This window comes from Thermobia domestica, chromosome 16 (assembly GCF_964235325.1).
Source record: "Thermobia domestica chromosome 16, izTheDome1.hap1.1, whole genome shotgun sequence".
NCBI classification, from domain to species: Eukaryota; Metazoa; Arthropoda; class Insecta; order Zygentoma; family Lepismatidae; genus Thermobia; species Thermobia domestica.
Genome location: NC_137469.1, coordinates 103,485,103 through 103,502,487, shown reverse-complemented (window position 1 = coordinate 103,502,487; position 17,385 = coordinate 103,485,103). Strand labels below are relative to the sequence as shown.

Below are 17,385 nucleotides of genomic sequence, written 5' to 3'. Positions count from 1 at the left end.
CGAATCGGGGGTTATTTTCCGAACGGCTTTCGTATTATCGTTTTTCATTATAACGATTAGTGTTGAAACCGGAAACCGTAGATTTTCACCACTTTTGGTTTGGATGGAGGGATAAAGATGAAGAGTAAACTTATTTTTGGAATGCTGTATCCATATCAAAATGCCAGTTCTTGCATTCTCAAATCTGTTTTGCTCTAAGAAAATGAATATTGAAACTAGAAGTCGTAATTGATTTTTACCACTTCCGCTTTTATGCTTGGCACGGTCAGTCATCCCCAGACGGCGTCAAAGAAAGCGGCACACTATTGATTGATCTACATTCCGTTGACTCATGAGACTGAAGGCCCTTCAGTTGAAGGGATTTTATTTTTCGCCGTGGGCTGCTGAGAAAAAGAACGATAGCAAATTTGTACACTTGACTTTTCCTCTCTTTCTGTGTATCCTGGGCAATTGTCAGTGTTGTGTTTAATTCTTCAAATTTTATAATCAAGTCTCTTTCTTCATTATTTTCATTCTTCTGTTCATGTTTATGCAGTTCATGCTTAGGCCTACCTCGTATAGTTGGTAAGAACTTCAAAAAATCAACCGAAAACTGAGATTAATAATAATATTAATACGTGTGTGCACATTAATAATTTTGTGTTATTATACAGACAGAAATATCTGTGAATAATATGCCTTGTTGACTGTGGTTAAGTCTTATTCGGACAAATAATAATTGAAGTGTGCAAGTAAATATGCGGATAATTAACCCATAACCACTGAGTTCATGTATATGTGGTATGTCTAATCTTAATTCTCAGTCTTAAGGAAGAGACTTGGCTACAGTATCCCTGCATAACGGATCTAGTGGCCCGCACCTAGTTCTGATAGGTAAAGAGGATAGAATACCTACTCATTCACGTGCATACATTTAGAAATAGTCAGTAGTGTTTTAAGTGATGACAACAAGCTTCACCAAACACCACACTTTATGGCATGTTAAGAGAGTTGCGGTATCGGAAGATGTCTTGCTTCAATGTAAAGGCAGCTGACTCGGAACCATTTGGAAGCGCCAATTTTAGTAGAGAGAATCTATTCTTGAGACAGGTGGTGGCAGAATCTATTCGTGAGACCCTCAATACAGCGTGGTCTGGAAGTGGGCGTACCCCTAATTGGTGTTTTCTGACGGTTTTAGGTTCTATCCACATTTGTTTGGTAACATTGCTCGGCATTGTCTGGCAACATTGCTATCCATGTTCATTTGTTTTCTGCGTGGTAACAGTTATTTGCAGTGAAGTTGGAGTAATCAACAATGTGTGATCAAAGTCCACAAAGCATTGAACAAAGATTAGTTGTTGCTGTTTGGCTTCACAAAAGGCAACACCAGACAATGCTCTCCGATGTTTCATAAAGCAACAAGTAAGAAACACTCGATATCACACAACGCAAGAATTACGAGCAGCTGTGGAACACGCCTTCAACCTCGTGACTCCGGAGTATCTCCGCAAAACATCTGCGAGAACTTGGCGCAGAATTCAGCTGTGTTACGACATGGATGGCGATCATACCGATGTTTATGACTCTTAAGATTTCAAGGTAACTGTATACAGACATTCTACCATAATTAACACTACTGTTGAAGGACGCCCACTTCCGGACCACCCTGTAGATTGCACAAAACCGATTTTCGCTGTCTGTTACCATTTTTGTTCTATGGCGATCAATGTTAAAAACAGAATGGGTCTATTTGTAGTACTTTCGGTTCGAATAGCGGGTTAAGGGAGGCGATGGAAAATTTCTTATAGAAGGATTTGTCTTTCCCTAAAAATACTGTTGAAGAAATTACTTGTAGATTATATAACTAAGACCCCCCCCCCCCAAAAAAAAGCAGTTTTCTTTTTATAAAACAGAACAGCTTGCATTTTTCTTGGGATGCCAGACGAATTTCTGGAAAAAGGGACAATACCGTTAAAAAATGGAATGTCTTGTCACCTTAACATAACGTGACACTTGTCGCAAGGGGTGTACCGAGTTTTACAGCCAATGCAGAAAAAGTTCGTCGCAGTGAATCGTGATTGTTACAGACATGGTTAAGAGAAGTAACTTGGAAGTACGTAAGGTGTACTAAAACGTAAAGGTGAATACTGGCTTTTCCGTCAATCCATTATGACCCTAATCCCTCATTTGTACGAAGCCAACAAGAATAAGGTGCGGATTCACATGGAAAAGCGTCCACCCATCCTCTGTTTTTATCCTACATTAACCAGGAAACGGGAATCCGTGTTATTCCCTTTCATAACATTTCTGTCAAAAGCTCTGACGGAATCTTTGACTTCTGCGCATCTATACTGTTAAAATGACGTCTAGAGAAGGTTGTTCGCTGAATATCCGACTATTTTCGATTCGGTGCTGCCACCTGGCGTATCATGCTGGAACTATGGGTTTGCTGGCGGGAGCAGTGTTGTTTGACCTTGTGGGTACATGAGTATTATCGAATGGCGCCGAAAATCAACCGGTACTGGGAGGGTTACGTAATGGTCCTTTTCCATGTTAAGTTTTCGTACGGACGCATTGTGAAAACAGTATCTGGAGAATGGGTTAACACTCGGGGTGACTACAGTGAAAGATGATGTGGCCCGTTACACAAAACAGGCTCCCCTTGCAAAACATTCACTCATGAAAACCTCCAAGAGAAAGGCTGCAAGCAAAGTAACACCCGTAGTGCTAAAAGGGAATCCTTGGATTGGCGTGCCAAGAAAATTCTCCGACACATGGTGATAATAGCCACAGATTCCACCTCGCACCGTCAGCTGTGAACAAAACAATTCGCAAGCGCTTCAGATTGAAATGTGTGCGGAAGGCCCGTGTACACCACCTGCTACTGCGTCAAATTGCCGAACGTAAGACGAATTGCAGGAAACTACATGAAACCTACCTGAGAGGTTCCAAATGGAAGAAAGTTGTCACAGAATCGTATGCCCATCTACTGCTGGTGGTCACATTTGGGCGATCATATCGTGACATTGACGGCAAGTTCAGCAGCTTTGCTCGTCAGTCCAGGGAAAGTTTCCCTCCTGCCTTTATAGTTGTTACGGGATTCGGATATGAGGGTAAGTTGTTGATACGCAAGGTGGACAAAAACATAAAAATATTTCCAAGAATCCATTCTGACATTATCCATCAGATAAACATCCCACAATTGCATGGAATGGACGCGAACCAGATGATGAACCACAGGGGCCGCCGAACATCACTACGTTTTTATCAGGAAACGACATAAAAATTGGGAATTGTGTAATTCCGTTTGAAGACATTTCTGTGAAAAGCCCAGATGCAAGTCCAATTGATTTTAGCGCATTTGGACTGTTGAAACGATGTCTTCAATATCGCCGCCCGCGCACCCTGGATGTCTATGGAAAGCGTGCAGAGAGGAGGGGGACAGAATTACCATGCCTGTCCTGCGTCGGAGTTTGGATGGAAACTGCGATGCCATGTGATAGTCCACAATGCTGGGGGTCTAATAAAACATGAACGTGGCGGCGGCGCCGTATCTCTTAAGATGAGTACCTGTCAAAAAAAAATTAGACATTAAGCGAACAACCTTCTGTACAACATCGTTCCCACAGGCCTACGGAAAACTTGTAGGGAGGAATTCCTGTGTCTGTGCTCCAACGTAGTTTGTTACAGGCCAGGCGTTAATCCACAGTGCTGGGGGTCCAATAAAATACCATCAGTGGTGGCAGTGAAATTTCTCGTAAGGTGAGTACTGTTCAAAATCGGTCCGATATAAACCGAACAGCCTTCTTTATTATACACACACTGTTTTGACTCAAAATGTGACACAGTAGCGTGACGGAGCGTCCTTTTTCTTCTATACGTCATCTCTCTTCTTTGTATTCCGATACAAGACTTGAAAATTAAGTTTACAGCCCTCAGCGTGTAAATTTAGAGGGCTTTAGTCCACTTTTGCATGAAACAGGATATGCAGAATACAACAGTTAGAAAATGTAAGCCTTATACACACTCAGCGAACTGTCGCCTCAAGGATGGGAGGAGGAGGAAAGCAAGAAAAATGGGACTCCGTTATGGTATTTATTGTGTTTTGGCCTGCAGTCCATTAAAATTGGCTATCATTGCTCTAAACCAGCCTTTCCCGACCTGGGGTCTGCGGATCCCCACAGGTCCGCAAGACTGTCTCAGGGGGGTGCGCAAACCAATGAGAAAGACATACACAGTGGTGAGGAATACACCATTTTAAGTTAAATGATCAAATTAATAATGACATGTCAATTTGCATGAGAAATGATATTCGACCTACAAGAAGTTGCCTATACTCGAACGGCATTTTGTTTTTCTGACAGAGCCAAAAAAAAAAAAAAAAAAAGCGTGTAGAGATTCATGTACGTGTTTGTAAAATACGTTCAAACGAAAATCATCTTTGACATTAGAGGAAAGGAAAGGCGAATGAGAAACTTTGCTCTGCATCCTTTTATTTGTCAAAACCCCTTAACTATTATGATTTAGTTTTGTTTACGTACTGGATGTATTTATATAATTGCAACACCTTAGTCATGGTGTCGGACCCCAAGTTTGAAACCCAGGACCACCGAGTTACGGAGTAGGGATCATATCACTCTAACATGATTATACCAGTGAAAAAAAAAAATCCGTGTGTGTATATATACAGGGATTGGACAAAAAAATCTAAAACATTTGCAAAAGTGTGAAAATCATATCTAGTATTGTGTGGGGCTTCCTTTTGCGTCCAAAACAGCTTGGATCCGACGTGGAATGGAAGTATACAGCTCCTGAATCGTGGTGTGTGGAATTTTGTACCATTGTTCCTCCAAAACATGCTCCAGTTCCTTAAGGGATGCTGGTGGAGAGTAATGAGACCGAACACGCCTTTCTAACTCAGACCACAATGGCTCAATGATGTTCAGAACCGGTGATTGTGGGACCCAGGGGAGGTGTGATGGCTCCTGGTCATGCTCCTCAAACCATGATTTCACAGTTTTTGCAGCGCGACAGGATGCCAAATCATCTTGGTAGATGCCATAACCATCAGGGAACGATATTTGGGTCATGGGTAGAACCTGATCCCCCAAAATGGTCTCATACACCTTAGCATTCATCATTCCATGCAGGGCTATGATGGGACCTGCGGAAGACCACGATATCACTGCCCATACTGTAACAGAACCACCCCCATGCTTTACAGTTGGGAGCAGACAGTCTGTATCATAGGCCTGCGATGGTGTTCTCCATACGTAAACACGACCGGTTGTTGGAAACAAAGGGAAGGTCGATTCATCGGATCACATTACGTGTTTCCAGTGCTCATGAGTTCACGCCTTGTGGTCCTTGCACCACTGGATACGCCTCTTCGCATTTACTACTGTGACCATGGGTTTGGCGATAGCTGCCCTGCCATGAATTTTCATTTTATGAAGTTCCCGTCACACTGTTTTCGATGAAACCGGGTTCTGTAGGTCGGAATGAGTTCAGACGTAATTTTCATTGCAGTGGTCTTCTTTTTCGCTGCTACAACCCGTTTTAATGCCCTCCGGTCCCTATCTGACAGTTGCAGACGTCGTTTGCCCACGAATTGTATATGTCCTCGTGACATTGGACACAGTGCCTTTCCGATACCCCCACAATGTTCGCCACTGTTGCCACTGAAACTCCAACCAGATGGGCACCAGCAATCATGCCTCTTTGGAAGTCTGTCAGGTCGCCCATTTTACTGCACCATTTTCACACCACGACACTCAACAGGTGAACTGGTTACTGCTGACGAAAGAGAAAGGTCCACATGACACATTGAAGAAAGAAAAAAAAAAGATCGGCAACCGCAACACGCCGTTGTACAGTGGAGGGCCAAACTTACGTGTCCTGTATAAAGTGTTACATATATATATACTATGTGATCAAAAGTATCCGGACACCTGGCTGAAAATAACTTACAAGTTCGTGGCGCCCTCCAGCGGCGCTGCTGGAATTCAATATGGTACTGGCCCACCCTTATCCTTGATGACAGCTTCCACTCTCGCAGGCAACTGGGGAATGACAGCCCATTCTTCACGGACTGCTGAACTGAGGAGAGGTATCGATGTAGGTCGGTGAGGCCTGGCACGAAGTCGGCGTTCCAAAACATGCCAAAGGTGTTCTATAGGATTCAAGTCAGGACTCTGTGCAGGCCAGTCCATTACAGGGATGTTATGGTCGTATAACCACTCCGCCACAGGCCGTGCAGTATGAACAGTTGCTCGATCGTGTTGAAAGATCCAATCGCCATCTCCGAGTTGCTCTTCAACAGTGGGAAGCAAGATGGTGCTTAAAACATTAATCCAGGCCTGCGCTGTGAGAGTGCCACGCAAAACAACAAGGGCTGCAAGTCCCCTCCAAGAAAAACACGACCACATCATAACACCACCACCTCCGAATTTTAGTGTTGGCAGTACACACGCTGACAAATGACGTTCACCGTGCATTCGCCATACTCACACCTTGCCATCGGATCGTCACATTGTGTACCGTGATTCGTCACTCCACTGTTTAATCGTCCAATGTTTACGCTCCTTACACCAAGCAAGGCGTTGTTTGGCATTTACCTGCGTGATGTGTGGCTTGTGAGCAGCCGCTCGACCATGAAATCCCTAAGTTTTCTCACCTCATGCCTAACTGTCATAGTACTTGGAGTGGATCCTGATGCAATTTGGAATTCCTGTGTGATAGTCTGGATAGATGTCTGCCTATTACACTTTACGATCCTCTTCAACTGTCGACGGTCTCTGTTAGTCAACAGACGGGGTCGGCCTCTACGCTTTTGTGCTGTACGTATCCCTTCACGTTTCCACTTCACTATCACATCAGACACAGTGGATCTAGGAATGTTTAGGAGTGTGTAAATCTCGTGCACAAACTTCTGACACAAGTGACACCCAATCACCTGACCACGTTCGAAGTCCGTGAGTTCCGCAGAGCGCCCCATTCTGCTTTCTCATGATGTTTAATGACTACAGAGGTCGCTGGTAATGAGTACCTGGTAGTAGGTGGCAGCACAATGCACCTAATATGAAAAACGTATGTTTTTGGGGGTGTCTGGATACTTTTGATGGGGAAGAAATATAAATACTAACCATATATATTGCAAGGGGTCCTTCACACGTATTGAGACTAAAGGGGGCTGTAGTGTGGAAAAGGTTGGGAAAGGCTGCTCTAAACAATTATGTCGATTTTATGTTCATACTGAGATTCCTTTATTCTAACCACGTATAAGTTGTTAAAAGTAGAAATTTAAATTATTACTGTTTTCACTTTGTGTTTAAGTCTCTTTCCTAATTGTGCTTTTTCTTATTCTTATTTGCAGTTAATAACGAAGTTAAGAAGAAGCAGTACCTTTGTAAGAGATAAAGAAAATGTAGAACCAAGATTTTGAGACAGCTCCTCAGTAGAGTAATCAGAAAACTATAACCAATAACGTTATTGCTGTAGTCTAAAACTCCGTCCACGCGGCACCAAATGCAGCTTTATACACCTAGTAACGTATACACAAAAGTAGCGCCATTTATCTGCGTTAATGAATGAAGATATAGTATCTTCATATATTGATGCAGAAGAAACGCGCGTAATATGCTGATTCTTGATGATGATATATTTTTTTTTAACAGTATTAATCATAAAACAGTTATCAAATCATTTATATTATTTTAACATGGTATCCGTTGTTATGTTACTTCTGTGTATACGTTACTAGGTGTATAAAACTATATTTGGTGCCGCGTGGACGGAGTTTTAGACTACATCAATAACGTTATTGGTTATAGTTTTTCTGATTACTATATCCAGGACCTGTTTCGAAATTTTATTGTTTTTTTAACTTGTACAACTAATACAGAAACTGAACGTCAGTAATTAAAACTGGTAAAGGAATTTTTAATGAAAGGTATTATGGCATATTTTTATCATCTAAAATGATTTTTTCAAAAGGGTCCAAGCCGTTTAGTGTCAAGTAACTAGGGATTAGATATATGGTGGTGCATGACAAATTTTTTTGTTAAAAAAAGAAATGTAAGTTCTGTACTCGTTATCCTTTCCCTGTTTTAAAACATTAAGTAGCAGTTAACAGAATGAATTCTTGTTCATGTAAAATTTTTGGATGTTTTTTATAAATGTAATTTCTTGATTTTAACATTTATACATTTTTGTACGCTGGTAAATTCATAACATGTAAAAACATATTGAAAACAAATAAATTAATATATTAAAACGCATTTTTAAATTATTATTTCGGTTTTAGATTATTGTTTGTGATTTTGTAGCGCATTTTCCTCTAATGGGCGACAATTTTTGACGAAAAACTAACCAACAAAAAGATGTATACACACACACTGTTGTTTTTGTCAATATTCCCCAAACGAATTGATCAAATGGAATACTCTATAGAGAATTGCACACTCATTGTGTTAAAAAAAAAAAAAAAAAAATCAAAATTGACCGACCCCTTTTGGGTAGTTACTGTACGAACATACCCGTCTGAGTTATAAATTAGTTCGTTTTCTATTCCATCTGAATCTCTCTATTGTTCCTGTTATAGGGATGCTATATTTGAAACGTGAAAATCCGGAACACAGTTCTTTCATCTTTAATATGAGCGAAATAGAAGGGGCAAAGTTCCATTCACTCCCTGTAGTAAACATAAAAACCTAAAACCAAGTATTTAACCCCTATAAAATCATGATATGTTGATAAAAATACATAAAATCTCTCATTGATATGTTCCTGCTCCTCGTTCATTTATCTCGCTCTGGGTGCGAGTGTATGAGAACTTGCTTGAATCATGCAATTGTTTAAGTAATACCTTATCTAAGTATTTCCTGGTAAAACTGTACACATGACAAATCGATAAAACGGATCTCACACTCTTCAATGCTGTCGATGTCCGAGCATTCGGGAGGATCAAGAGCGAATTCTACCAGACGAAAATGCTAACATCGATTCCTACCTCATGAAATAGTCTTAGAAATTAATGGTAATTTATCTTCCATGAACAAATCATTTTAACTAAGGTTCCATAGATGTCTTTTGAGGTCAAAGAAAAGATTACGGTGTTGAGACCCACTTTTCAATATAACCTATCAGAAATACAAAGGAAATTAGTGCAAAACACTATTGTAATAAAACAAGCTTTAAATAATAACTTCTGTTCTTTAGACGAACGCAAAGAGAAATACTGATATTATTACAATAGATGATGTTATGAGTTTGTAAATAAAGGTGTTAAACTGAAGAGAATTTTTAAAAAATATTGAGAAAAAAACTTTTTTCTCTTCGACGAAAACCAGAACATTTACGCATCCCGAAATTTATTTTAAAGACGTCGGGACGCAGATGTCTATTCCGGTACGATCTCGGAAATTTCGGGACATACAGTAGATCTATCCTGTTAAGTGAGCGTAACCAGTGGTACTATGTGAATTTTGTAACAACCGGTTCAGTATATACTGGTATATGTATGTTTACTACAGAAATCAGTACCGTATGAAGCATACGTTATCCATATGCTACATAGAAAAATACATACTACCTTGTTTTCAGCTCAGATGTTGCATCATGCCGTTGCAGGATGTCTGAAATCTAACTGTCTTCCGTACATTACACACGTATACATATGTTACGTACGTAAGCTATATGTTACATACGTCCATCTGTATGTGAGGTCCTGACCGCCTATAGACAGGTCTTTCGTTCGTATGGAAAGTACGTTTATTCGGAACACTTATAGTGAAAGTATGTATAAAATATACTTCCTCAGTTATACGTTTGTTGTACGTTAAGTCCAAAAACTACAGTATTTACACATGTAACCTACGTTTTTACGTACGGCACATACTTTTTATCTCGGTGCAGCATACGAATACAAGGGAGAGTGATGAAATTATGAAGCACTTTGAGTATGTCGGGAAAGATTTCTCCAAGATAATTATTGTTTGAAAGTATTGGAAAGACCTTCATTCGGCAATGAATCGACAATTGTTAATGGTCTGTAGGTGTGTCAAATACGAATAAACAACTCGCACCACTTCACTAAAATGATCCCAGTTCTCATTCTTGATAACTGAGCATTTGAGATTAAAGAATAAACGCCTGTGCGTTGTTCTGAGATCTTGTATATTTAACCCTGTAGCGATAAGAATTTCTAAGAAGGAAGATACTTAAAATTTACAGTTTCCCCCATTCTCCATTAATCTTCGGGTATGTGCAAAGCAAAATAATGTTCTTTAAATATGTCAGTTGTTTTCTGCTGTGAAAATTTTGTATTCTAAAAGCTCTGAAATTTGCAATACACACACTTTCTATGCTAATAGAAATACAAAAGAAATAGAAATTTTATCTGCATAGTTTATTTTCCATTCCCGAAAGTGGGTTCTGCTACGTGAAGTTCGCACTGGTCAATTCGTTTTTGATATACATTGTTTAGAAATCGTGAACAATCAAATTTTATGAAAACATTCATGAACAAGCGATGAACAAAAGATGTGCATTGTTTATTTTCGATTTCCGAAAATGAGAGAGCTGCCAGGTTCACGCATATAGTTTGTTTGGTTTCTTTCTTTCACTCTTGGCTAAGTCATGTGTGTGTGTGTGTGTGTTTATGTCTAGGTATGACAGAAGGTTCTGTGAACTCGAAATAACAGCATAGGAATAGCACCACCGAGCGTAACCATTAGGAACGCATGTCATTCTCTTATCGGTACGCGGGACAGCACCTGTTCTCTCATCAAACTCGGAGCTTAAGTGGCTATTCCTATGCTGTTAAAACATTATTGGAAGAAGGAAGCTGTGGAGGATATCTGCTGGGAAGAGGAGAAAACTATGAATACTCAGACAGTTGAAAAATGATTTATGCGATTCAGGTCAAGCGACACAATCATTGAAGACAAATCTCGGCAGGGTGACCAACTGCCTTGAACTGGAACCTCCTGGAGTAGATGAGATCATCCTAAAACAACGTGTGAGGTTAAGTGGAGTTTGTCTGAAAACAGCCTCGACTTGTTCCGAATGAGCCGACACCACGAAACGACGTACACTGGATCAACAATTGCTACAGAAACATTATAACAAGTTTTGGCGTTATTATCGTCACAGGTGATAAAAATATATTTCTGTTATATTCTGCCGTGGTCATCAATAGATATGACCAGGCCAAGAAGCTCTAGCTAGTGTCGACAATCAGAAGTTTGGAACAAAGGTCAAGTTGTGCATATGATGGAAATCTATGATCCAGTGTTCTGGAAACTAGCTCTAGACTGCTAAGCTGTGGATGGGATCTTTTAGACTGAACGATACACAATTTTAAAGATAATTCTGCTTCATGTCAATAAGTTACGTCCCGTTCCACTCTTCTCGAGTACTTATCCAGGAACTCCAGGAATTGCTTGGATTTAGACTGGTACATCATCCTGCATAGAGCTCAGACGATTTTGTTTTGCTCCTATGCGCATTTCATCCAAAGACGACGTTTTCAAACACTTGACAATGTGGAAGACGGGGTGCGCAAGAATTTTGGCTTTCCAAATCCGCTGAATGGTATCACCGTAAGAATCTAGCTCTTGTGGAACAACGATAGAGGACTATCCAACACAATGGACTTTTAATTTGCACAATTAATATTAGGCAGACCTTCACGCTTTTTATATAGTACCAATGTTTCATACCAAAAACGAACGAATTTGTGACTCACCGTGGTAGTTGAGAAATACATTCAACTAAAATGACGAATTCATTTCTAGTAAGATTTATCTTTCTCTGTCTGACACACACAAAAGATTAATCTGATGGTTTTAATATTTTGTATTGTCAAGAAATAAACTCCAGCTTACTTCACACATCTTCCAACTTCTTTGCAGTATATTGTAAACTTCTGCGGAAAGCAGGTTGGCAGAGACAAATGATAGTACGTGGGATTGAACTTATAAAACTTCACTATGATACAGTATAGTACAATTCTAATGGTGATTCGAAGACCAATAGAGTCCCTTAATTTGGTGGTAGGTGATTAGGATTGTCCTAGGCCCAGTCGTAGCCAAGAGGTCGGTTTGCGGTCTCTCTCAGCAAGATGTCGGTTTGTGGTCTCTCAGAGCCCATATGTAGCCAAGAGAGAGGTAGAGAGGTTACGCTCTCACGGCCCAGTCGCAGCCAATAAGTCAGTGTATGGTGTCTCTCAGGTCCCCGTCTCAGCCAAGAAATTATGGTAAGGAGCTCTCAGGCCCTGAGGTAACCAAGAGAAAGAAAGGCAGTTCTCAAGGCCCAGTGCAGCCATACGGTAAGGAAGTGATCACTCTGATAAAACTGATGCCTTTGAAGATGCTGCAGCGTCTTTTATATCCTATCCTTAAGAGTCCTTATAGATACTCGTTGGTGATGTTACTCCTCTTCGGGTCACATGTTGAACAGTGGTGTTCATCCTCTTCAAGGGTGGATGTGTTTGAACACGTGGAGTGTCGTCGTATGCAGAGTGTAAAAAGCCACAGGATTTTTTAAAACGCACTGGAGTGGAGCGATATGCTCCATAAAGAAGCACTGTAATAGTATTGCAGGGTTGCAACTGAAAACACTTTTACACTGGATATGCACAAGGAACGTGCAGATGAAGTAAAATTAAAGTGAGTTTGACAGTTTTTCCTCTGTTCAAGGTATATTCAGTGGTCTACATTTTCTCCCTCAAGAGAGGCTGAAGGAACTTGGGCGTGTATAATTAATATTTATATATCAAACCACTGATGCTGACGGGTGTAGCATAAGGAGATAAAGTTTGGAATTTAGTGAATGTATTGGAAAGACACAATTCCAGTTGGCTTTGTCTAGATATTTTTGCGTCTTTTGCAGAGTCGTTTTGACATATGATTAGCGTCATACTAAATGCCTAACTACTGCAGGAAATGTATGTTAGTCGAACTCTTTAGTACGGTATTGATCACGCGTCAGAATGACTCTGCAAGTTTGAGATGATCTTTTGCCTGTCGTAAGGATAGTAGATGATACATTACGCACAAAAACAAAAAAACAGGATAACGATGAAGACCGCCAAAGCGATGGATACGATCAGTTTGTACATACTGGAAGAAATAGTCACTATTTACTATCACTAGTCGGCATCACTGTTTTAGGCACTATTATTAACCCGGGAAAGCCCGGTGTCCCCTACAGGGGACAGCAGTTTAAATGTCAATTATTATTCACCTGAAGGGAGTATTTCAGTTATGTTTGGAGTTTTGGAAAGTATCTAGTCTAAAGATCACCTGGCACTACTGTGCGATTTCAGATTCACCTAGCGGCAGAGATATGAAGTACAGAATTGTGCATTCTGCGGCGTGAGTGGCAGTTTGCCCACTTCACTGCATGAAAATGGCTGCCAAGAAAGGAAACAGATAACTATATTTTTTAAAACTCTTGATTCATTATCTTGAAACATTCATGTTCACATATAAAATATAAGGTTTGGTTACAAATGAATAAAAGTACTTATAATTTTGCAAAAAGAAGAAGGTGTCCCCTGTAGGGGACACTGGGCACTGTACGTACATAATCTCTTTCTTTGTATAATTTCCGATTTTGAGACCATAGTTTGAATATATTATGTCGTAGATTTCTGACATTGTATACAAAATAGATACTGATACTTTGCTTATTATATACTAAGTTTGATTTACGTCCAGTTTTCTTCGAAGGCGAAAAAGGCCTTTGAGAACGGTTCTTGTGTACAGAAAGGTTTTCAAGATGAATTTATCTAACTACTACATAACAATAATAATGATTGTTGTAAGTAAAGTAAAAAGTAAACAAAAATTATAAAAATTCAATTGTATTGTTGAAGTTTACATAATCAAACCAAAACCTAATAAAATCTCCCTAGCCCAATCTGTTTGATTACGTTTTCTATGTGTAAGTTAGTTGTGGTTTGTAATAATTTACGTGAAGCTAATTCTTTTTCAGCCTAAAACTCCATGAAATTGTAGAAATCCACTCAGATTTGACTATAAACTGTGGTCTCTGCCACCCGAACAGATTATTTGATTGCTTTTGAACCCTAGCACGGAGCGTAGTAGCGCAAGCTACCGTATCAAGAGATCTGGGTCTAGGTCCAATTCTTGTTTTAGATATGGAGTCTAGGTTACCGCAAAGCCTTGAAGCTTACAATTTTTATTTCGATAACATTTTCACAACATTGCCACTTATTGAAAATTTGTCAGCGCATTCAATAAATATATAGGGGAGTCGAGAGATTAGATGAAAATGCACACTAAATGCGAATTGCTTTCCAAGGAAACAAATGGTGGTTCCCTCTCTTCACGTTTAGTGTGGATGCCATTCTAATAATGCATGGCTAATGCTAAAATAATTGGCCAATAACTTACTTATCAATTTCGTAGAATGATTGTTAAACTTTACTGCGGTATTTATAGGAAACCACCTGTGAAGAGTGTCACTTGTAGTGCACCATTAGATCAACGAGTTCCGAATGGCGTTCGCCTCAACTCTCAACAGAAGTGCGCACAAAAGAGGTGTCGTTTGTGCCAAAAACACACAAGATTCATGTGTGAAAACTATGAGATTGGGTTACATGTTCGTTGTTTGTATGACTTTCACAGCCAAAAGTAAATATTGGAGGTCACTGTTGTAATTTGCGTTCTGTAATGCTATTGTTTTACTTTGCTTTTGGGTAGCGTATTGAAATGTTATAACCAGAATATCCGTATTTAATATTTTGCATTTTGTATAGTTATTCTATGTATAAGTGATATTTGTGTTCATTTATATTTTATTTACAATAAAACCTGTATCTTTTAAGTCAATAGTCGTTTCAATATATGCCCATTGTATTTCTAATGCCCAGTGTCCCCTACAGGGGACACCCCTATTTCTCCGCATTGGGTACACGTATGGAATTATTTTCCTCATAATCTCGATTTAGTGTTTATAAAGGACGCAAAAACACGAAAATTATTCAATACCCACTTTGTAGTAAGTATGGGCTTTCCCGGGTTAATAACACGTTTATGTAAATAGTACAGATATATGCCAATTCCGGTTAGCAGTAAAATAATCAGTATGATAGCAATTGCGATCACAGTCCAAAGGAATTTTTTAGAATACATTTCATAGTCTGTTTCTAAAATTTCGAATTTTGTTGGCAATCTTTGGTGAGATGCTGATATGTTCTCATGGCACGCAAAATCTAGCACATTAAATTCATTATAGAGTAGGTGTGTGTCTTCTTTGGGCTGGCTCTTGAATCAGGTTTTCTAAGACGTTGAAATAGAAGTTATAAAGGCGAAATTTGTTGTTTCCAATCATGCAATCCAATTACAAGGTCATCTGCAAACGAAATTATTCTGTCTAATAATTCTTCCAAAATTATTCGTGTTGCGATTGATAATGCTTGCGCCGAGGTGGAATGGCCCATTACACAACGTAAAAAACAATGGACATTATACAGAGTCGTTTTGATGCATGATTAGTGCCATACTAGAGAGTTCGACTAACATGTTTCCTGCAGTAGTCAGGCTTTCAGTATGACGCTAATCATACGTCAAAAGAACTCTGCATAGGGTCCAATATGATTTCCTTGTTTGATTAAGTGGAAAAGTCATGTACTTAGTACTGTTTGGATGGAATAATATTTGAAAATAGGATTGTAAACGTCGATAGTTGAAATTACGGACTTTTAACATATACAACACATCCTTCGTGGATTGAAACGGAATGATGAAATATTTCATGTATGAATTATATTTTTGAAGATTTAAAATGATGAAGTTAGAAATTTGGTTTCTTCATTGTAAATAAAGAAGAGTAGAATGAGCCATCATTTGTTTCTTCGATTATCTTCGTGTGTCTTTTATCCACTGAATCAATATCAACATGGCCTTTGGTGCAATCAGGCCGACAGTTCTATTAACAATTGTCTTTAACGATTTACAGGAAATAAATGCTCCTTATTCCCTTTCAGTACAGAAAAATACTCAACCTTCTTTTGAAGTACAATAAAAAATCCTTCAAAGCATTATAGATGTTATATCTACGCCTCTCTTACTTAGAAGTTCATCCAGAAACCGTTTTTAATGCGGCTTATTTTCTGTTTCAAGCGAAAAGGTGCTTACAGTAATGCTCATTGAACGCCAATGAGAAAAAAAAAAGTCAAACTTTATACGGGCAAATTTTTGTGATAGCAAACATAATAATGTCTTATTTTTTATTCGGTCTTAAGCTGCATTTTGGATTCGAATTTTTCAACAGTCGGTAAAATTATCTGTCAAGTTTGTCAAAAACAACAGCTGAAAAAAAAAAAAAAAAAAAAAAAAAAACACGTAAGAAATGTATCATTCATAGAAACAATGCCACAAGAAATAAAAGAAAATAGTCAATTCAGCCGTTTAATGCATCTATGAGAAGTCCTACGACAGATACTTTCAAATTGAAGCTGAGCGAAATATTTGTAACAGCAAATGTTCCTCGGAATGTACTGAAGAACGAGAATCTCAAGAAATTTCTCGAAGATTATACTATTCACAGAGTCCTGCATGAGTCTCCTTTGTGTAAGAAGTATTTGCAGCCTCTCTAGAAAAGAAGCTTCATATAATACAAACTGACATAACAATTATATATGGTTATGTGTAGACGAAACTCCAGATGGTTGCAACCGTTATATTGCCAATGTTGTGGTTGGGAAACTGGATCTAGTTCTTTGTAAAGAATTAAAGAAAACAAACAACAGCATAATTGCTTCCGTCGTTAGAGAAGCTCTACATATCTTGTGGCCTACAAAGAGAGATGAAAAGTTTTCTTCTTATGCTTACTGATAGTGTAGCCTACATGTTAACAGCAGGAGAGGTCCTAAGTTTCTGCAAACTTGTTCATGTACTGTATTTGGCACATAGTTTACATCAGTTGGTGGAAGAAGAAATAACTTCCCAGGAGTATATGATTTTTCTTTCAAGAAAGCTTTTCTAAAATCAACCAGTGGAATTCAGTCATTCAGAAAGATGATGCTAGCTGTACCTCCAGAATCAATCACTCGTTGGGGAATCGTTCATGGCATTTTATTACGCCGATCATGAGATAAAAAGCGTCGTGGAAAAATTAAACAACACTAAAGCTGCTTGTGTTTTCAAGGCAAATAATGCTTTTCAGGATAAGAGAAACATGTCTAATCTTGCATTCATCAAAGCCACTTCGCTGAGTTATCTGCTTCCATTGAACGCCTGAACGGTTAGCTCTTACTAGACGAAACAATGAATATAACTGAAGCAGTTTGTACCTGAGATAGCTTTCTCAAGTTTGTTATGACAGAATCTGCTATAGTTTTGGTTCACATGCTTTCTTTAAAAGAAAGAAAAA

The 17,385-nt window shown here is 39.0% G+C and overlaps 1 protein-coding gene across 1 annotated transcript in view; it reads left to right on the top strand.

Moving 5' to 3' along the window:
• LOC145673292 (uncharacterized) overlaps positions 1-8,272 on the top strand; it is a gene marked incomplete in the record, with an annotated part of 76,083 nt that extends 67,811 nt beyond the window's left edge. Inside the window, 1 exon segment of the mRNA XM_081742862.1 lies at positions 7,355-8,272. Within this exon segment, the coding sequence (XP_081598988.1) occupies positions 7,355-7,423 (69 nt within the window).
• Positions 8,273-17,385: the final 9,113 nt, after the last annotated feature.